Here is a 22,281-nt window from a genome sequence, read left to right on the forward strand (position 1 = left end):
TTCTCTTCCAGCTGAATTTACTGATTTGTGTCCCGAAGGAAAAGGTTTCATTCCCTCTGGAGAATCATCTTACGGGCTTCTTGCTCAGAATTACAAAGGTCAGTACTGACTCTATTAAGTTTAATTATTTCAGAAGTTCTGGTAGTTGATTGACTAGAAATGTGAGCCAGGAATGTAAGCATACTAATTCACATTTTATTAGGTGATAAAAAAAGTTTGTAGTACAAAAACATTACTGAAAATCATCATTCTACAGGTTGTTAAGAATGTCAATTACACGGTGTCTGTAATATTCTGGTTTAATTTCTACTAAGCGCTATATACTGTGAGAATAGGTGCTGTGACCACAAACCACAGATACTTGTTTACATATGGGATACAATGCCAGCTTAAATTTGTAAATATATTGTGGGGAGTTGGAAGAGAGGAAATAGTTCTGTTGAACATTTGGCCTGCAAGGGCAAATGAATATTAAAACTGAAGAGAACTTCAGGAACAATATTTTCATTACAGAATTTAATGTAATAATTACTGGTGGTAGTCCAGTGGTAGTAAATAAATCAGAGTGATAGAAGCTGGTGAAGGTGGGGGGGAGCTGGCATCACCAAGAAGGAAAGGTGAGATCAGCAAAATTTTTCAGTTTTGAGAAGTAGCCATCAATATTAATAATTTTTAAGATAAATAACTTTTACTAAAGTGCACTTTTCATAATGTGTTCTTTCTCTGTTACACTAACTTAAGTGTTACTGTTGCTTTTGTCCACAAGCTTCTGCTTGTAGGAGCAATTCCTGTTTTCTTATTGGAATTTTTTATTAGAAGTGAATAGCCTGCTAGCTTTCCTTGGTTTTGCTTCCAGGCTTTCCCATTTTTCTCCAGACAGAAATCTGTGATCCACAGAAAGAAGACAGATGTGAACATGACATTTCTTATTAATCTTTGTTTTATTCTTGCTGCTAAACAGTCAAAATATTTAATGCTTGTAGCCACTTAGTGGCTAGAAGAGTGGATGTAAAAATAAATAGTTTTCTAGATCTTTCAGTTCTTCTGGAGAAATGGAAGTATTTGAATGATTCACCTTTAAAACTACTGTACAGTTGAAAATGACAGCTTTGGTATAAAATCTGTGGTGCCCCAGAAGGAATAAATATATAGAAGACAGTGAATTAAAACAATTGGTATTGAGAGAAGAATGACCTACTTTAAGTTGTGCCTTTTATAGCCAGTTTTACTACCAACTTAGCTTTAGCAGATTACTCTACGTAGGTCTAGCAAATGAAAAGTAGTCTGGAAAAAAGGAAGTGAATGGAATTCCAACAGTAACAAATACATAAATTTAAGACTGGGAAAAAATGTGTACAACTGTGAAAAGCAATATATGAGCTGGCATGTATTTTCCATGAAACCTCCCTGAAAACGTTTAGCCTCATTTGAAAGCATGGTAGATTCTCTTTGTCAGACATCACTAGTTCTGTATTGATTGCCACCTGTGTTCAGCCACAGACACAATTGGTCCTGTGAGGGGGAAGGCTGCACTGAAGTTGTGCTTTGAGCAACAAAGCCATGAGCAGTGCAGATAGGAAGATTTCCTACTGTGCACAGCACAGTCACCAAACTCTGTGCAAAGAGAAGAGCAATCAGAGAGTCCATCCATAAGCATAACTGCTTAGTTAGTTTGGTAACCAGATGGTGTGCTTAAATTTGATCCATGGTGAGAATACCTTCAGTAAAGCAAATTATATGGGAAAATACAGGCTATACGGTTCATCTCTTTTGCTTGGAGTTAGGAGCAATGTGATACCAAAGGAATGAAAGGGAAACTGCAGATTATTCCAATTCCATGGGACTTAATTCTGACAAGGGGAAGTAATGGTCCACCAATTTTTCCTTTTCCATTCTGTCTACATAGCCTCTTTCACACTAGTTGTCTGATGGGGTTTTTTTTCTGTGGATATCTGTGCTCCTGGTATTTTCTGTTTAAACAGAGAAGTGTATAGGATTTATTCCATCTTGCTTGTCCACCTGGCATCACAATAAAAATGGTAACACAGCCTTTAATGTTTTCTCCACAGATGCTGATGAATGCCAGCTCTTTGGACAAGAAATCTGTAAAAATGGCTTCTGTTTGAATACACAGCCAGGTTATGAGTGCTACTGCAAGCAAGGAACATACTATGACCCTGTTAAGCTCCAGTGCTTTGGTAAGTATATTTAAAGTGGTCTTGTCACTATAATGGTATGCAGATGGGCAAAACAAGCAGACTCCTACAGCAGGATTCCCATCAGAGCTGTGGCATTTCCAGTAAGGGGAGAAACACTGGGCCTCCGGACTCCTGTAGCAGTTTTGTAAGATGAATTTGGTCATTTCCCTTTCTTCTGCTTGGCTGAGCAGCAATTCTGGATGACATAGCTGTGGCATGTAGAGCAGGGTTTGCTTTATTTGCCTCCTTTTCCAGCAAATTACTCCCAGGAGTTTACATCTGCAGAACAGCCTTTTGTGCTCCTCTGAGTGTATAGTCAAGAGCTGGTGCCAGCCTTAATGTGGGCAGCGCAAAGTGATCAGAGGGGGCTCCCTTCTTACATGCACACTGCTGCTTACTCTGCCAAGGTATAGTTTAGCCTTCTTTCTTTCTGTATGGGGTGAGCAGTGAAATGTTGAAGCTCACCTTTCATTTGGTAAGTGTTCTAGGTTGACTATATTAAATGAAATTAATGCAGACTTTTTTGTTTGTTTGTTTGTTTCAAGGATAGCTATTTTCCACAAGGAGTTAATATGCAATGTGAAATTACAGTTGAGGTCATTGATAAGCCCATTTTAGCCTGCACCACCCTGTACTCCTTTGGTTCTGGTATTCAACTGAAAATTACTCATGACCATGACCCTGGCTTTTGCTTTGTAAGCAGAGAACCATGTATAATGTGCAGAATAGCATAATGAAAGGAAGCAATTTTTGCAACTGCAATAAGAGAGCCTTTTACCTTGGGATTCTATGATTATTCTTTACAAAGGGTGGGATTTTAACTGATTAAATGTAATTTATCTGAAGTGTCCTGCCCTTCCCTTTGAGCTAAATTTCAGCTTTTGCTTTCCAAGACAAACTAAGAAAAATAACTACTATGGCTAGGTAAGGTGATCCCTTCTTCTGACAAGCTCACTAAGAGTATGCCCAGCTCTAATGCCTGCTGGTATTGTCCTAAAGGGAGACAAATGTGGGAAGCAGTGGCAGCAGGGTGCAGGGTATTCCTGGCATTGCAACTCATGCAACAAGCCTCCTTATCCTCCCTAGTACTTCTCTGTACTAGCTCCCTAAGACTTGAGGATCAGAGGTTAGCATCCTTCAGATGTCTGTCCTTCTCCACGGGCACAGGCAGGACTTTTTTGCCAGCAATGGGTATTTGTGGTAATTACAGAAGGCATGCAGGGAAGTCTGCTCATAATATAGGAAAAGAGAAACATAGATTAACACAATGCAAATACTTTGTGCTGGCTTTCCTTGATACATTTCCTTCCATTTTAAAGACACGGATGAATGTCAGGACCCAAACAGCTGTATTGATGGCCAGTGCATTAACACAGAAGGATCTTACAACTGTTTCTGTACACACCCAATGGTTTTGGACACAACAGAAAAGCGATGCGTCAGACCAGCAGATTCAAGTGGTATGATCTGTTATACGTATTACTGAAGTGAGTACACCTCTACGAGGTGGTGCTGACATGGCTACAGACCCGAAGTCTATGCTTAGACTGGGTCATCCTTGGATGAGCCTGCTCTTCTGGAGGATTTTGGAAGGCAATGCTTGGACCATCGTCTATTGATCCAGAAGGCATCATGATGTAGGACTCCACAGTGCTCCACTTTGCCTATACAGACAGGACATTGTTGGAAGTATTGTGAGATTAGGCTCGGGCTGAGGAGTCTTCAGCCAGTTCACCAGCTCTGCGTCTGCCTTGTCCAGCCTTGTAGGTAATGAGGCACAGCCTGCTTGCTGTCTCAGTAAGGCTGGGGTTTGGCTGCAGGCTAAGTCTCGAGATTCAGTTCTACCAAAGTAAAATAAAAACAGGAATGACAGGGTATAGGAGGAAATGGCTAAAATTGTATGTGTGCTTTCAATTGATTAGCTTTGAAGGTACATTGAGCTCACAGTTTCAAGCTGTGGGCTTCAACGTCACTGTTAAAGTAACATTTTTGTGTTTCCTTCTAATTTCAGTAGACACTGGTTTCAGAAAAAAATGTTAGATATTACAAGATTCTTGGAAATGTCTCAGAAATCCAGATCATTATGCAGTCTGCACAGCTTTGTCTATGCCACTCATGTCTTTGAATGAAGTGTTACAATGGGATTGATTTAATGCTGGCGCTGTATAACCATAAATCCAAACCTCTTGTTCCTGCAACTTGCAGTGAGTTTTCCTGAGATGCTTATGTAAAAGGAAATGGGAATACAGAGTGAATGCCTGCTTTAGTCACTCCGAATTGTTGAGGAGTAATGTGGTTGCCCTGTTGCGTGGAACTGAAAGAACCACAGCATTTCTATTGTTCTGTCTTCACTTAAACAAACCAAGAGCAGGATTGTCCTTTGGGTTTATCTAGGATGTGAAGAGAATGCAAGAGCCCAAAGGGTCTTCTGTCATGAGACATTCAGCTGACACAGTAGTGATCATCTCAGCCAGCACAGAACACTCAAGCCTTGTATCCCTACTGGCAATGTCCTCCTCACGCAGAGGGAGAGGGGGCAGGCTGGTTCTTTTGCTTCCAGCAGAATTTGGAGTTGGTTGCAGAGACCCACTGCTGCTTTTCACTGCTTATTCTGGCAAGCTCTTAGAATAGGTGTCTAAGTTGTGATCACCTTTGTGGTTTCAGAACTCAGTTTTTCTCTAGAGCAAGGTTTCAGTTCTGTACTCACCCATGCATAATGTAAAAATGCAGGAAATTGATATGCACAGACAAAACAGAACCTTGGTTTGTGACAACACTTATTTTTCACTCTGTGTTGGAGCAAAATCAAAACTTTGCAGATGTCTTCACAAAATGATTGTGCTGAGGTTTTTACATTCCAAGTGGAAGATTAAGTTTACAGTTCCTCTCCTTCCGATCAGCAGTGATTAAAACTTGCTGGGACTGGGAATGGTCTCTTCTGAGATCTGTGTCAAAACTATTATGCCTCTGAAATATTCCAGCCTTGGAAAAATACAGATTTTTGTTAATGTTCATAAGAATGTGACAGTAGTTCACAGCAGTGTTCTATCTTTAACAATAGCTGTAAGTGGATGATTAGAGACCAGGAGGGCAGATAAACAATACTTCTCTTCACCCTCCCCAGCACTCTCTCAGCCTCCAGCTATTTTCAGCTCAGGGGATTTCCTGAGACTGATGTAGTTTGTCTGTTTAGTTAATGGGACTCTCTCTTCCAAGTATTTGTCCAGTCTCCCAGGGAGCACATGTAAAATTTTTGTTCATCTCTGCCCTAGTTGTAAAAGTTCTTTCAGATGCATTGACGGCAATATAAGAAAAGCCAAATAACAACTTTTAAAGATACATTTTGTGGATGGAGTTCCCCAGACATTCACCTCTCTCTCGGTGCTGGTTTTTGTCAAGCTCTGTTAACTTCCATGGGAGCCAAGCTGAATCCGTGTTAAGTGTTCAGCAATGACTATGATTTAGAAAGATCTGGTTTGTGGATATCCAACACAATGTGCTTTTAAATTGGCCTAATGTGACAACTTGGAACCTTTTAAGATTTTTCCAAAGCTGAACATACAAAGGATGAGCCACCTCAGGCACTTAAAAAAGGTCATGACTTCTAAGCTTAAATTTGTATTCAGCAAAGTCTAAGTTATTTTTCTAGTCTAAATTTATAAAATGTATCATTATACCAGTGTCTTATTTAAATAACAGTGCTGTAATGATGACCTCATCCTGTCTTCTCCATCAGAACAAACTGAAGAAGCTGAGGTCTACCAGGACCTTTGCTGGCAGCACCTAAGTGATGATTTTGTCTGTAGTCGGCCGCTGGTTGGAAAGCAGACCACGTACACAGAGTGCTGCTGCCTGTATGGGGAGGCCTGGGGCATGCAGTGCGCGCTGTGTCCTATGAAGGAGTCAGGTAAGGAAACACACACATCGCTGCTCGGAGCCAAACCTGAAACACTTCATCGTTTCAATACCTTGCATTTGAACCTGCACCAATAATGTGAGAAAGAGCAAAAAAACCCTAGCCACTCAAGTTAAGAAAAATGGGTTACCAATAAGGACTGAAGAATTTCCAGGGAATATAATTTAGTGTTAAAAAGAAAGCTTGTTGATGTATTTTCAAAAGACTGTATTTTGTTCATGTGTTTGGGAATCAGATACTCTTCCATGATATTTCAGGTAGAAGGTGTTACTTGTGGTGACTACAGAAGCTGAGTGGATACAGAGAGCAATGTCATTGACACACAGATTTATTTCTGGGGACTGCAGAAGGGGCTAGTGGAAGCAGCATAGGTGTATGTTGTGCTTTGCCTGAGATACATCAGCCCTGGTTACACAGTCTGGTGATATAATACAAACTTCTCTACATCCTGTATAAACTGTTCCAGCGTCTAGTTTAGATGCAGCTTTCTTACTATAAATGTGTCTTTCAATGACATATCTTTCCATGTAGGAATACCAACCTGCACTGGTAAAGCATTTTATTGTGAACATTCCTGGATTTTCACTTGGGCCTGAGTTACTCTGGTAATGTTGTGGCTAAAGCAATACATGTTTTAGATATATATAAATACATTTGTAGGAATAACCAAGGAATTAAAAAACTACGAAGCGAAGCTCAGTGAAGCATTAACGTGGTTGTTTCTGTCTGCTTAGTTGTATGCTTTTATAATTTACTTGCAAGGTCCCTGAACCTGTTCTTAGATATCTTTACTTGTTTGAGTTTGCTTTGGAAATGCAGCAACTGAAAAAAAAGCATCTGATTTTGATGATGTTGGCTGGAGTAACTGCTGGCTGATGCTTACCCCAGGAAAAGACTGAAGAAGAAAAACAGGGCATGACAGCAGCTTGATTTATAAGATTTGGAAATCTCTGAAATGTCTTTGTCAGAACAAATCTTTTATGAGGACATCAAATTACTGTACCTGCTAGAATAACAAATGCAGTGGAAAGAAATGTAATGTTGCCCTGATACAGGGCAACAGCTAATAGCAAGAATTGTTGCTATGGCCTGGAACTCCTCAAGTGGAAAGATTGAGCAGATTAAAGGAGTTTTTCTTCATACAAAGTTCATCACCTGGTGAGAGTGACCCATCTGTGTCATGCAAGCATGCAGTCCTGAGGGAGCAAAGAAGAGCTGTTCCTGTTAAATTAGGTACAAGATTTACTTCTGGAGATTTCTAGATAGGTACATTTACAGCAGGATAAATCTGAAAAGAAAGAGAGAAGGACCACCAACTTTGGTCAGACAAAGAGAACCTGCCTCACAAGGGAAGATGAAAAATTTCAAGCATAGCTATCAAACAAAGGCTGCAAATTCCAAGACTCTTCTCTAGAGCACAATTATGGAGGACTCCCAGAAGCTTTTGATTTAAACAAAAGTGCAAGGAAAAAAAATTGGAACTATTTCAGTCTGAAAATAATGTATTTTGATCATTAGGAACACAGGATTCTAGTTCCTGTGCCAACAGTGGGGTGCAAATCCCCACTAGCTCGATGGAGAAAATTGAGAAATTAATTTAAAAATCACATGGAGGTTCCCAGTGGATGACCTCCTAAATATCAGTTGGATGATCCTTAGTCAAAGCTGAAGAGCATTATGTTGGATAATGAAATCTTTCTCCCTCCAGACACAAAATAACTTTTATGCAATGGTTTTTTTTGCATTGAGAAGTATCTGCTTTAACTGAAACTGAGGCATACTGTGATCCCAAATACTTTAAATTATCCCTCGATTGGAACGAAGCTAAAAATAAAAGCATGTTTATTATGTCAGAACAAACATACAAACTCTCATTTCTTTAGTGGAGATGGTATGTGCGCATTTGTCCTCACATACATGTGCACTCACCCGCACAGAAACCTGGAAGCCTTTTTCTGTGTTCAGGAACGTTTAACAAGAAAAATTTAAAGCTGACTGAACTGAATAAATGATTCATTTGACATGTCTTTAGTCTGTAGCACTTAAAGTGATATCATTGGCTCAAGAGAGTGCTTTCACACCTCCAGGCCATCAGGTCACAGGTTCAAGTCTTGGCTGGGGAACCTGGAATTTCTCCATTTTTAAATACTTAGGTATTGTGTTGGCTGGGTTTACTACTGAAGGTGTTTGCTTATTTCCTCAGTTAGGGGCTTTCTGAAGATTTTTAACACATGTTAAAGAAGACCTGCTGATGTGAAAAGCATTATCACCACAAGACCTTCACCATTAAATCACTTGGATCATAGTACAGATCTGTGGTTTCTTTTTACCTTATTTATAGTCCCATTTGTATTTGAAGTCCCATGTATTTGAAGTTCTAGTCACCACCCTTAGAAAGAAGGAAATACAGGCCTACCACCATGATACTTTTGCAAGTCCCTTCTAAAGATATTAATGTTTTATTAAAAATAACCTCTAGCTTTTGTAATCCAGCTTTTCTTTAAAGTGACTCCATTTTTTGTGATTAAGGTTTAAATATCCTGTTCAAGTAGAACCCAGCATAAAACCAGTGAGAAGATAGAGCACTTTTATAAGAATTATCCATATTAAGCAAAAAGAAATACAATCTTAAATCAGCCTGAAAACAGAACTTATATGGTTGCTACTGTTTCTAAAAACTACTAATCAGTGCTTAATTAAACAAACTCCACTGAAATTACTCCAAACATTCAGAGACTGAGACAAAAATAAGTAGTACTGTTTGATATTGCAACAAATATCAACAGCAACATCTTAACAGTAAGACTGATAAGTATTTTGATGACAACATTGAGGAACAAATTCAAAATATTAGTTCAAAGTCCTGATCAAAATACTGCAAACATGAGCTGCAGTGCTGTGGTTGAGTATATCTGACTTGTGCAAACAAGGGATGTGAAGACATTGTTTTCACGTACATTATTATCTTTTGATGTCACCATTGCAGATAAAGAGTTTCACAGATTTCATCAGTACCAAAATGTTGGCTACTGAAGTGTATTCTCTCTGAGCTCATGTGTCATTAGTCTGTATTTGCCCAAAGAGCAGTAATAACAGTTTAGTAATTATTCTTAAAAAACTTCTGTGTTATTTAAGGTTTGTCATTGGCAATCTGTAGAAATTGACCAGTTGAGGAAAATTAGAAAATTGGATACTTTTTGGTTTAGAAAACAACATAACAGGAAACAACAGTAAAGCATCCTTTCTTAATTTCACCCACCCATAAAAATGCATGTTGGATGCCTGGCCTTTGGAAATTTTGCTTCCTTGGTCAATTTCCTCTTAGTTGGGCCTACCTGCCCAACTCTCTCCATCCAGAGTCCATGGTCTAGAAACTGGTAGCAGGACAGGCACCAAGAGGTTTAGCAGCTGGATCAAAGCCTCCATGCCAGAAAACAGAGCAACTGGCCCAGACTGAAAAAAATCTGAAATCTAAAATAAAGCCATATACACCTCAAACTAATTTGAACTTGTAGGACCTGAACTGTAAATGTTCTGAGACTCCAGAAACTCCTGTGAGACCCTTAGGGGACTGGAATGGATTTTAGGCAAGGTGTATGGTTACAGGAAATTTGAGGAGAGGAGATAGAACTAACAACTGGAAAATGTTGAGTAATGTGGTGTGCGGGGGTTCAGCATTTAATTTACAGAGACAGCCTATTTTCGTATTTGCAAAATGATAATGTTGAGGCTATTGCAGTGCAGTACCACCTTTCCTTCAATAACACCTTAAGATGCAGGTAAGGTGGTATTAGGAGCCCCTGAACCAAGGAGATGTCAATCATTTAAGGGAGGGTACTTCCTTTTCTGTAGCTGGCTGCCTGGAGAAGCTTTCATACAGAAAACCAGGGTGAGGTAGGTCTGGGACTCAGCAGCTTTAGCAGATATTTTAATAACTGTTGAGAGTGGGGGTATATTACTACATCTGTAACTTAGACTTTTTTGGTGTGAGTACTAAGATAATGTCATGAACACATTCTTAGGCAACTGGAAAAGGCACCAGCAGTCAGTTTATCAGCCTGCTTATTTGTATATCCTTAGAAATGCTTTTTCTACTCTTAAGTTTTAAATTCTATTACTTGGTGGGGTTTTATGGAACTGCTTTATGTTTAGAAGATCTGCAGAAAAGACAATGGTAGATCTTCAGTAAGTACATGTTTCAGATGTTCTCTGGGATTAGAAGTCACATAAAGAACTGCTGTTTATATTGTATTTGAAGTTTCTCTTTATTTCCACCTTAGCATTTGCAAAGACTATGCTGGAAGAGCACTAAGAGTTGTGGATAATGTGGATCACCTGGGCTGTTGTATAATGTAGGATTTCTCTTGGACAATTTCATATTGTGGTTTTTATACAGAAACCCACACCAGTGCTGGTCCTGCCAGTTTTTCCTTCCATCAGGAAAGATAAATCAGCACCCTGAGCAGTAGATTCCCCTGACCTGTTCTAGACACATGCTTTACAATGTGATGCTGTCCCAGAAGTGGTTATCTCTTTCTGTGGATTAAAATGGACAATGAACAACTAATTCAGATGCAGACCCTTAGAGATGCCTACATGGAGTTGAATTCTGCCCATTTCTGGCAGAACAGATTGTTTGGATTGCCTTTTTGCTGGAAAGGAACTCTGTGTATCCTTTGTAAACATTATGAGTTAGTTCTGGGCTGAACTTTCATATTATGAGAACATAGTGTTCCCTTTAAGTTCTGGCTAATGTCATTCATGAAGATCTGGAAGTACAGGGAAAAAACAATGTGTAAAGGATAAATTTTCATCTCTCCTCTTCTGGGATGGTAAAGATCAGCAGGAAGGCACTGGATTCACTTCTATGGATCATTGCTCATCTTTCCATTTAGAATGGCATTGTTCCTCCTTTGTGATAAGGACTCTGGTCAAATGGATTATCCTCTGGGCTTAAAATATTGCAGTAATTGGGCCTTGAATATGCAAATTCATGTGTTTGGTTGTGCAGATTTTTGGCTGATTTAATTTCTGTTGGTGAAGAGTTTCAGTGATTTTTCTGAAGGTTAGGAGAGACATACAGAGTAGCTTTGGCTAAAGGTTCTTTCTCATGGAACCTCACATTCCAAGTGTACATGGAAATCAGCAAGGAGTCAGAAGGTCATGAGCAAAGTTGTGTCAGAAACAACCTGACTTTTACTACAACTTTTAACTATCTACTTGGAGCAAAAGAAATGGGAAGATCATTTTAGAAAACTTGAGCAGCATTAGTAGAGGAACAAAAGATCACTACCAAGAAGTTTTGAGACAATCAATTTGGTAATTATTCCAGTTTAGCAAGTGCTTTACGTCCACTGTGAATCTTTTCCAGGGATTTCATTTAGAGCGTGTTCATGAGACAATATGAACATCCTTCTTAACTAATGAAAAATAACCTTTAAGACTGACACCCTTACCTTTTTCTTGTGCTGTAGAATAGATATCAATGCTGTTCACTGCAAATCTTAGCATCTATCCATGGGCAACATCAGTGAAGCTTTCAAAGTTGTCAAATAGCACAATCTAAATACAGAGCAGAAATACCTTTAGCTTTGGTTCTCATGTGATGCAATCTCCTGAGACAGCATAAAGGTAACCAATTTAGATTGGTGTCCAGAACCTTTGGTGAAACTGTTGCATTCTTTAATAATTTGAAGAATCTGATTTGGTTTCTTAGTCTTGGCTTCTTTTGTGTGTGTGATGTTGACAATTCTGAGGAGCTGGAACAGAACTAAAGGTTTCTTTATGGGCAGAGCTGGACTGGCTGTGGTGTAGTTGTTTCATGGTTGTGTCAGGAAATACTTCTATATAATATTTTGCTTTAAATACATGAAATACGGAATAATGTTTCTGACATTATGATTTTTAGGCCTCTGGGTACAAGTAAGACTCACAAGGGCTTGCTCAGTTACAACTGTATATGCAAATTAGATGCACATTTTCACAGCTGCATTTTTGCTAACAAGCACCTAAAAGCCATACAATTTATATTGTATTGTCTCTGTCAGCCAAGCTTTCATCACCAATTACAGCTAACATCTGTGCCAGTACACATGTGTGTCTAGATGTAATCCCTTAACACTTGTTTAATAAGCAATACTTCTGACTTTAAAAATGTCCTTTACATTTTTGGAAGCATACATCAGCTTCCTTTTATAATAGCCACCCTAAGTTATACAGCAAGCTGTCTCAATGCTTCATTTGCAAGTTATGAGAAAAACTTAGAAACCCATAGACCAATGTAGGCTAAGCTGTATTAAAAACAAAGAGGTGTTTTACCTCTTGAACTGTAGTTATATTGTCTGTCCCTGATCACAGCCAAGAGATGAGTGAACAGAAAAAGGCAGAAAAAGGTTTCTTCATTCATTATGAATTATAGGGTATTTTCTTTCAACTTTACTGGAAAGATTAATTTTAAAGTGAGCATTAATTTCTGTGACAACTAAAATGCTTCTGTTATGCAGGGGTAGTTACCTGTTCTGTCTTGGTCTCTGCCCCCTTACCGCCTTCTTGATCTCAGTTTCCTGTTCTCATTTCCCTAGGGCAATGTCATGCTGTTCTCCCATTTGAATACTTGCCTGCAAGTTTCTGTGCACCAGTCAGGCTTTCACCCACAAACCGTACAGCGCTCTGTTCTTGTCATTCCCTCCTCTGGAAAACTGTGACCAACACACATCACAGTGACCTAAAATACATTCTTTTTAATTTGAACTGAAGGAACATAGCATAAAAAGAAGAAAAGTTGAAAACAACAGAAATTGTCATTCCTGTAACTTATTCTATCCTCCACAGGGGCACTGTGATGGGTTCATTTCTGTCAGAGATCCAAGTCTCAAGTCTACCTTATTTAAAAACACCAGTTCTCATGACCTTTCCAGAATGTTGCCCCCCATATATCTTTCAGTCTTTGTACTCTGCTCTCCGCACACCCTTTTTTTTCCCTGAGGAGAAAAAAGGGAAAAAAAAAAAAAAAAAAAAGAATGAGAAAGAAAAAGAAAAAGACAAGCTGTGAAAGGTGGAATAGATAACTTACTGTTGTTATTGATTCTGAATTTCTGCTGTTGGTTTCTTAGGTGAGTTGCTGTTGCTCCCCTTGTGTCTATTGCCCGAGCACCTAGTGACTGAATTAACACATTATAAAAGACAAGAGATTTAGTCTACACTACTTGGACAGCTAAACAGAACATACAATATTAAGAGAGTATTACAGGTATAAGACCTAAAAATGCAGACTTTCAGAACTTGATTTTTGAGGGACCAGTAGGGCAGGAAACAAGTTTCTGTTGTCAACATTTCTTAGTTTTTTGCATTGCAGACATGCAATATAAAATTATCTTGCATAATCTTCAGACTATGCAACCCTCATGTATGTGAGAGCTCCAGCTCTATGGATTTTCAAAAGTTCCAACTGCTTTCTTAGAACTAAAACATTGTTTATAGTACCAGTATCACTAATGGTAAAAGTAGCACTGAGTAATCTGGGAAGCAGTGTACAGGTTCTGCTCAGCCCTTCCCATCAGATCACATTCATGTAGAAGAGGCAGTGATCCCTAAGAGCTGCTTGTCTTGTCCCTCTGCCTTTCACTGACTCTTTTTATGGAGTGGTTTCTTCCACACAAGCCGGATGAATTAGTATTTTGTGGTAGAACACAGATTTCCTTTGCCAAGAACATTTGTGGGCATCTGTGAGAAAGTGCTTTTACTATTCTGCATAGCTTTCCTGTGTGTCCATTCCATATGAATGAAGGGATCATTCTGAGATGATAACCTGTCCCCATGCATGGATTTTAATCTGTAGTTAGATGTGGGGAAGAAAGAATGGGGTGTTTCTGGTCCTGTAACAACTCTTATACTGTGCTCACAGTATCTCAGTGGGAAGCTATGCAGTCAGGGATGTAAGTAACTTTTGCTACATGTTGTTTATTTTGCCATGCTGGCTTTGTTTCATGTGCCCTAGGATGTTGCTCTTGGGCAGCGTACTTTGTTCTCTGGGAGAGGAAAGTGGTGTTTGAATATTATTACTATATATAAATATATTCTGGAGGACATAGCTCAAAGGAAACCACTTTGCTCTTGCAGCAGAATGTGGTGGGATGTACAATGATTTTTCAGTTCTCTGGGGAGTTCATGGTGCAAATTTGGACTGTCAGCCATGGCAGCTCTGGGTGTGCACAGACAAGCTTTGCCTGTACTGCTCCGTCTTGTGCTCTCAAAGGGCCAGGTTGCTGACCACAGAATTCAAACAGACTGTTTGAACACTTCGGTGTTTTCAGTACAAAATAAAATCGTTCCAGGTGAAGGAGATACTACCTGTAAAAATAAAACTACAGTGCTGGACAGCAAGTAGGGCTGTGCTCTGTACTGTCTAGAGGCAGTCTGGACTTATCCAACTATTTGCTGTCTGGGACAGTTCTACACAGCATGAGGTTTCTGGCTCTGCGACCATCTGCAATTCTTGGATTCTGTATCTGCTTAGGGCTTTTTTTCCTCCCTCTCTTTTGGTGGTTTTTCTTTCCCGTCCTTTCTCTGCCTGATTCTCAGAACACCAGGCAATCTTCACAACCAGAAGCTAAATAGACTGTAGCAACAGTAAGGAAGCACCTGGGTTGCTGTATTTTAACAATATTTCTGTTTTCTAATAAATTGTATGTCTTTTAGTAATGAGTAGTAGAAACATAATTGACACAATTTTTATTTGATTTATAAAAGAGTCAAATTCTACATAAGCATTTCAAACATGGACTCTGACACCTAAAATGAAGAGTTGCTTTTGGTCTCAACTTGTGTTGTCTAGCTTTTAGAGAAACACAAAATCAGATGTAACTCTTTCTTCTGTGTATTTCCCCATGTTCTGAACTTCACAGCCAAGGAGACTTTGAACAGCACTGACACTTCTAAGCCTGTGGGTTGAAGATACAGTTTGTAGATAAGTGTGGGCTATTTTAGGAGTATTTTTCATTCTGATTTATCAGGTTGGCTGATGGTGCCAGAAATATTGGCTGTATCCACCCCAATTTACTTCCCCTGAGGAAGCTTCTGCTAGCAGCAATGACAGTTTGGGATAGCCTTTGTTCCACAGAATGAGGAGTATAAACAGAGATAGCCCTGGAGAGAATTCTGTGCATCAGCAGTGCACTTCAGATGCACACAGCATCCCTTGGCTCTTGCTTCCCATGCAGAACAGAAGAACCTGACCTATAACTTTTTGTATTGTTATTGATGCAAATCTATCCCTGGTGTTATCCCTATTATGACTTAATAGTATATATTTGGCTCATTAACATTTTAATGACATCTTTCTTGAAAAGAGAATGCTTTCTAGAAATTTTGTTTCCTGCAGATTTATGGTGTTTCTAGGAAGATAATTTTATTTCCAGCAAATACGAACCACAGCTCACTGGGACTAATGTAATGCAGCCTTTGTTTCAAGCGTGTTTGCTTTTATATCTTATTTTCTTTCCCCCTTCAGAGGATTACGCCCAGCTGTGCAACATTCCTGTTCCAGGATCTCGACGGCCATATGGACAGGATGCTTTAGTTGACTTTGAGGAGCACTACACTCCAGAAACCAATCCATACTTTGTTGAAGACCGTAAGCAAGATTCTCTGTTATGTAAAAGACTTGAAACGAGATTTTTGCTTCAGTTTTTTCTCCCTGTAGCCAGTTTCATTCTTTTCTTGCTTCTGGGTAGAGTGGCCTATTTATGCTTTAGTTATTCGTAAGACACTAGCTTTCAGTCAAGTGTTCCAGTTCAAGAGCCAGGTTTGTATGAGAGTCCAGTTGGGCTCAGTGTACAATTAATATTTAATCTAGTGAAACAGTTTGTGCCAAGTGTACTAAATTTGTGTTTACCAACAGTTTTACAGCTCAAGGTCAAAAGGCTTGCCAATTTTCCTTCTCACAAATTGGTTTTCCTTTGGAGCATGGGACAGATTTCTCCAGAGTGCATTAAATTTATAAGAAAAAAAAAAAAACCCTCTTAATCTTTCCACGATTTCCCCACAGAACTTGTATGAGTGAAATGAGAGCAAGACATTCTTGCTCAACAGAGAAAATGTACAGCACAGTGTGATTAGAGAATACACATATGTACGGACTTCAGGCTGGATGCTGTGGCCTGCCAAGCAGGGTGTGAGGGATTGTACAGAACATCTCATTTGTACTTGAGGAATATCAGGGCTCTTTATGTTGGGTTGGGCCCAACAGATGACTGTTAAAATTTGCAGGAGATAAATGCTTACAGATTTCAGCATCTTCCTCAAAATCAGGCACCCTGTACAGGTCCAGAATACTTCATCACAGTTTTAGAGAAGAAAAGTGGAAGTATCAGAAGGAGATGATAATTTCTCATGCTTTACATACATATGGCCTGCAAGTTGCCACTCTGCACTTCCCCAGTCAGTGTTACTGAGTGTTGATGTGCAACTGAAATGTCACACAGCTGAAAACTACAGATCACACCACAAAAAACACAGAACAATGACTGGGTAAGCAATCCTAATGTACTGTTAATCTGGAAAGAAGCATTTCACAAGGTATAAACAAGGTATATAATTTAGTGGTAAAAAAATATGATAAATTGTGGAAAGTTTTGAATCCACAGCTGAGACCACATCATAGAATGGCTGCAGTGGGAAGGGACCTTAAAAATCATCTAGTTCCAACCTCTCAGAGACAGAGGCTTAAGAACTCATGGCTCTCGCTCCAATTCTATCACTGAACCAGATGGGGCATCCTATTTAGGGCATCAGAGAGTTCAAGATCACAATCCTACTGCAGGCTGTGTGAGGAATACAACAACATATCTCATCCCATGGCAGGGCCATGTACTTCAGTGCAATATTTGTCATTGTGCATTCAATTTCTACAGAAGCAAATACATACCTCAGAATTACAATACAGGTCCCATCAAGCAGTTTGAACTAGAGTATATTTTGTGAAGTAGAACTTGCTGTGAGTGATACATATTTTAGTTTTAGCTAGTTGAAATTACAACATTCTGTATTCATGACAGAGAGAGGGAGGGGAAAAATATGTATATATGTTTATGCATGTGTATATATGCCTACATATAAGCTATATTTCTGGTAAATATTTGAAAAATATCTGTGTGTTTGGGAGGACTCCTTTCCCTTTTTTTGCACTGTTTTCTAAATTAGAAAAGGTCTTTACTTCATAGGTCTCCCCTGATCTCTCTACAAGCTCTGCCAGAGGACTCCAGCAAGTAATGAAACTTGGTTACCTACATGAGGATGGTGCTCAATATCCTCAATACTATTGCACTGAGAAGTGATTTACTAGGCTCATGAAAAAGACTGCAATATTTCCCATTTAATGTGCATATGTATCCGTCCTGTGTATTATCTGTGTTCCTGAGATGTGACATCTGTCAGCAAGTACTTACTTCACATTATGTGTTCAGTGTCTGCAGAATCTATTTAGCCTATTACTGACCAGCTTGATCCTTACTCAGAAGCCCACCATGCTAGAAAAACCAGGATAGGAACAGTATTTGTAGTCAAAGATATGTATTTGTGGACAAAGTATTTGTGGACAAAGATATGGAAAGGGCAGAGAAGAAAAGGAAAAAGCAGGTCAGTAGAAAAGAGGGCCTCAAGGACCAAGACAGGATGGAGTAAATAAGAAAAGACAAGAGAAAAAAACATAAGGAAGGGAAAAATTCATATTCCTAGGTAGCTTAGCAAATACATGTATCACATCTGTTGAAATATGAATGAGTAAACAGTTTTTCAATAAGTTGCTGGCTTGTTGGCGGAGCCACTACCTGTTACAGGATAGATGGGGAGATATATCCTACTCTATTCCACTCCAGCTCCAATTTCCCCTCTGTATTCACTGTCATATTAAACTTATGACTCAAACATTCTCAGCTTTTTCCACAGAAGTCTGTTTGATGTGATGGGCTGCCATCTGCAGTCCTGTTACATCACTGCTCCATGAGCAGAAAGCTAGTGGGAAAAAACTTAGGACTTAGAGGAACAGTTCAGTCCTAGAGACAAGCTCTGAACATGTAAAAATGTAAAATAATTTTGTAATTATAAATTCTTCCTTATATATAAAAGCATAACTGTGACAAAATCCCTAAGGCAGGGAGCACAAAAAGCATTATACAAACCACTGAATACAAAGACAACTCTTTGTATAAGAGGGGGAAAAAAAAAGCTCAACTCTTTGAGCTTTGACTGCTCACCATCTAGAATTATGACAAGGAGGAATTGGTAGATTATAGGTATTTGTACTGGCACCAGTCACTGAAGCACAAGCCAAACGGCTGTTAGCAAAAAACCACAACAGGAAAGCAGTCTCTGATTTCTTCTTATTTTCCTTATGGCAGCTGGGATTGATTTTTTTTTAGTATGTTTTCTTATGGATAAATTATAATGCATCTCTTACCCCTCTACACACACACCTTATTTTTCTACAATCCTGTTTTAAGAAACTTTCCCAATTTGCATGACCACTTGTTTCCTTAAAGGCTGATAAACGTAATAATTGAAATAAAATGTGCTATTTAGAAAACACTGACTTACCCTTTAAAAAATAAACAATGAAATTATGGAGTTTCCATTCTACAAAAAAAAACAAACAAAACAAAACAAAACAAAACAAACCCCAGATTTTTAACACAAAATAAAACCTAAGAGGTTACCAAGTTATTCAGTTTCCATCTTAAAGTGTATCACAACTTTTCTGGTACATTTAAAACTCCAGATGGAGCAGCTCTGCTAAAGCTGACCTATTTTCTGCAAAGTCAAGTCACATTCCAATAAACTTCTGAGAGAATTTCAGTCTCCCACTATATATTTGGGTATACTGATTCAATAGCTCTGTGACCTACTTGTTTGCAATTCTTTCTTCTTCCAGGTTTCCTGAACAGCTTTGAGGAGCTACAAGCAGAGGAATGTGGTATTCTGAATGGATGTGAAAATGGCCGATGTGTAAGAGTCCAGGAAGGCTACACCTGTGACTGCTTTGATGGTTATCACCTGGACATGGCCAAAATGACCTGTGTTGGTGAGGATAGCATATCAGCTGTAATATCCCCTGTTATCTCCTGATAGTCTGTCAGTTTACTCAGTCACTTGACTTTAGGAGGCCTCAAACAAAGGATTTAAGGATGATCACCTGAATTGTATTAAAGATCCAAGCTTAGTTTTATTTACTTCAAAGGCTAGTAATTATTATTACAAAAATATTTTGGTGTTCCTCAGTGCATCTTGGTCATTACAGCTGTGTTCAGTTAAAAGAGTGGAAGTGAACAGACACACGTTTGCGGAATGAAGGTTAAAATTATATCAAGATTTTAATGTGCAGACCAAATGTTTTTCAAAGGCTTTAGTAAGCTAGGAGGATGGAACTGGATCCAGAGCAGAAGAGTGATTTTAAGAGTGGATTTTTAGCATGGATTCAGAGTGATTGCCTAAATATGCATATAACCAGCTGGTGAAGTTTGGCCCTGATTTTCACAGATTTCAACAGCCAACAGACTCAACTGTTTCTCTCACTCTCAGACTAGTAAATCTGCATGTTTACTAACCAAGACATCTGTATCTTCAATTAAAACAACTAAACATGGGAACTGCAAATGTCAGTGAGAAGATGAAGCAAAACAACCACCCCTAGTACAAACAGTGTGATTACTTCAGTTTAAGGTCTGCACTAACCTTGTTTAGCATTTTGCTTTGTGACACACAGCTGAAATCCCCCAGCTCTATGAGGAGGAGATGCCTCTGTGCCTTGTAATCTTCAGGACTTTATGGCAAGCTGGCCTCCTTAGTAAGAAAAGATGTGGCTGCTGTGTATGTCTGTCCAAATCTGCGTGTGTTGAGTGCAGGTAGTTTGTCCTCACAACTATTCAGTTGACAACACCAGTAGCTCCTACAGTATTCAGCTGGTAAAGTACAGATGTTATGCTAAGAACTTCGAGATTCTTTCTTAAGTCACTTTTCAGTCATCAGATAAACACATGTAAGTGGTTACTTAATGTTGTTGTGCAGTTGAGCTGAATTTGGACTTGGTAATCTAACAGTTTATGGCCCTTTAATATTCTATTGATTTCCTATGATAACTTCCACCTCTTCCCAATTAATCTTTTAGAGCCTTGGCCCAGCCGAATTCCACCCAGTTGGAACTGAAAATAAAGTTCTCAGGGCATTTGTGCAGATTGTTCTAGTCCTAACAATGCTGGAACTAAATGAGCATTAACTACACACCAGACTTAAGTACATGTGTCTTTTGATGTCTCCATTTTGCAGATGTGAATGAGTGCAACGAGCTGAACAACAGGATGTCCCTCTGCAAGAATGCCAAATGCATTAACACGGAAGGGTCCTACAAGTGCTTGTGTCTCCCTGGGTACGTGCCTTCAGACAAGCCAAACTACTGCACACCACTGAACTCAGAACCAGAGAGTGAACTGGAGTAGAGGAAAATCTCTACATCCTAAGCCCGTATACTCTGCACTGTATAAAGAAAAGGAAGAAAAGTATTTAACTTGAGAAGGCACCAGAGTAGCAAACAAAAGGGGAGAAAAGGGTTAAAATGTATCAAAGGTGAGACATGATGGGTTGGTTGTTTATCAGCTTCACTGAAGTGACAGACCAAATGGACACATTGCTCTGTATGAAAGAAACAAGTATATAGTATGTTCATAAAAAAAAAAAAAATAATCAAAAACAGTGCTGTTATTTGAAACAGAAGAGCTTTGGGGGTTTTTTTTTTTGTTTTGTTTTGGATTTTTTTACTATTGCTTGATTAATTTGGCATTTAAATGCTGATGGAAATATTTCATATTACTATGTCATTTTTTTGATTGTTCATTTCCTTGCCTACTGTTTCTTTTCAGACCTTTTTTCTGAGCAGTACAAATTCTATGATACAGATATTCTTAGTCCATTTTATAAAAACTGTCACACAGGGTGATGCTCCTCCTTCCCTGGAACATTGGTCAGTGACTTTTTTTTAATTTGCGAGTTGTCTGCCCTGTGGAGCAGGCACCATTTGTTTCCAAATGTTTATATACCTTGGCGAAAAGTCCTTATATTCATTTTGTATCCGGTATGGTTGTTACTGCACTTAAAGTCTTTAGAACCTTTCTTGCCAAGTTCAAAGCTGCTAGTGGACAACATTGGATTCCTTTTTGTACATTAAACCAAAAGATATTAGCTCACATCTCTATTGTAATGTGTAAATTGAACACAAGAGAGATCTTGTATGATTACCCTAACATATTAAAGCTGTATATTAAAACTCAATAAAATCACATTGTTTTTTTAGAAAAAAAAGTACTGTTTACTAGTTTTGGCTTCTTTCCTCTGCTCCCCACCCTCTTTTTTTTCTTTTTTTTTTTTTTTTTTTTATATTTGTTTTACAAAAATCAGCCCTCAGGTGTTTACAAGAATCAGCCTCTCAGTACTAGATTTAATTTACATTACAATAGTCTTAAGGAGTTGTCTGGCTGGTTTTTCCTTCTCATTCTGTTTTAATAAGACCAGAATCTGAATTAGTTAATGCCTGAAGTTAGGCTTCCAGGGGGAAGATTTCAAACACAGACCTAAAGAAACTGTTTGACTTGGAAGCTGATTCACATGGAATTTTTTTTCTTTCCTGGTTTAGGCATGTTTCCCTCTTAATCTGCAAATAACACTCTACAGTATGATGGCCTGATTTTCAGAAATACTGAGGAGAAGGGAGAGAATTTCCTTTTCTTGATGAGCTGTACCTTCCCATCAGCTCTTATTTTTCAGTGGAAGGGGAGAAAGAGATTAGGAGACTGACAGATGTTTCACTTTGCCCTTCTCCAGAGTGAAAGAGTTTCTTTCAGAAATCCTGAAAGAGGTCCTTTTCATATTTTTCAAATGAAATGTTTTGCTGTGTCTTTTAGACCTGTCCTGAATTAAAAGAAGGATAACTTTAGATTTTTAAATTCAGTCCAATTGTCCAAAAATTAGGTTATTATTTCTCATTTCACAAAAAAAAAATTTTGATTCTGAATAAAATTTATTTTCCAATATTCAGGTCATCCACTGAACCAAAAATATCATAAGCTCCATCCCTTTCAGTTCTGCACACTACAGTAGATCATACTAAAGTCCATGTGACTGTAA

At 38.7% G+C, this 22,281-nt stretch overlaps 1 protein-coding gene across 14 annotated transcripts in view; it reads left to right on the forward strand.

Annotated features, from left to right (window-relative positions):
• Positions 1 to 21,459, forward strand: part of LTBP1 (latent transforming growth factor beta binding protein 1) — a 184,451-nt gene extending 162,992 nt beyond the window's left edge. For 13 of the 14 annotated variants that reach the window (XM_012572450.5, XM_030268499.4, XM_030268498.4 and 10 more), the window contains 7 exons: positions 12 to 98; positions 2,070 to 2,198; positions 3,518 to 3,658; positions 5,935 to 6,105; positions 15,623 to 15,745; positions 19,040 to 19,189; positions 20,431 to 21,459. In XM_012572450.5, coding sequence (XP_012427904.5) covers positions 12 to 98; positions 2,070 to 2,198; positions 3,518 to 3,658; positions 5,935 to 6,105; positions 15,623 to 15,745; positions 19,040 to 19,189; positions 20,431 to 20,600 — 971 coding nt within the window. In that variant the 3' untranslated portion in view covers positions 20,601 to 21,459. The remainder of the gene's footprint in view (positions 1 to 11; positions 99 to 2,069; positions 2,199 to 3,517; positions 3,659 to 5,934; positions 6,106 to 15,622; positions 15,746 to 19,039; positions 19,190 to 20,430) is intronic. The other variant, XM_030268501.4, reaches the window with a different exon arrangement.
• The last annotated feature ends 822 nt before the right edge of the window (positions 21,460 to 22,281 follow it).

Source organism: Taeniopygia guttata, chromosome 3 (assembly GCF_048771995.1).
Source record: "Taeniopygia guttata chromosome 3, bTaeGut7.mat, whole genome shotgun sequence".
In the NCBI taxonomy this organism is placed as follows: domain Eukaryota; kingdom Metazoa; phylum Chordata; class Aves; order Passeriformes; family Estrildidae; genus Taeniopygia; species Taeniopygia guttata.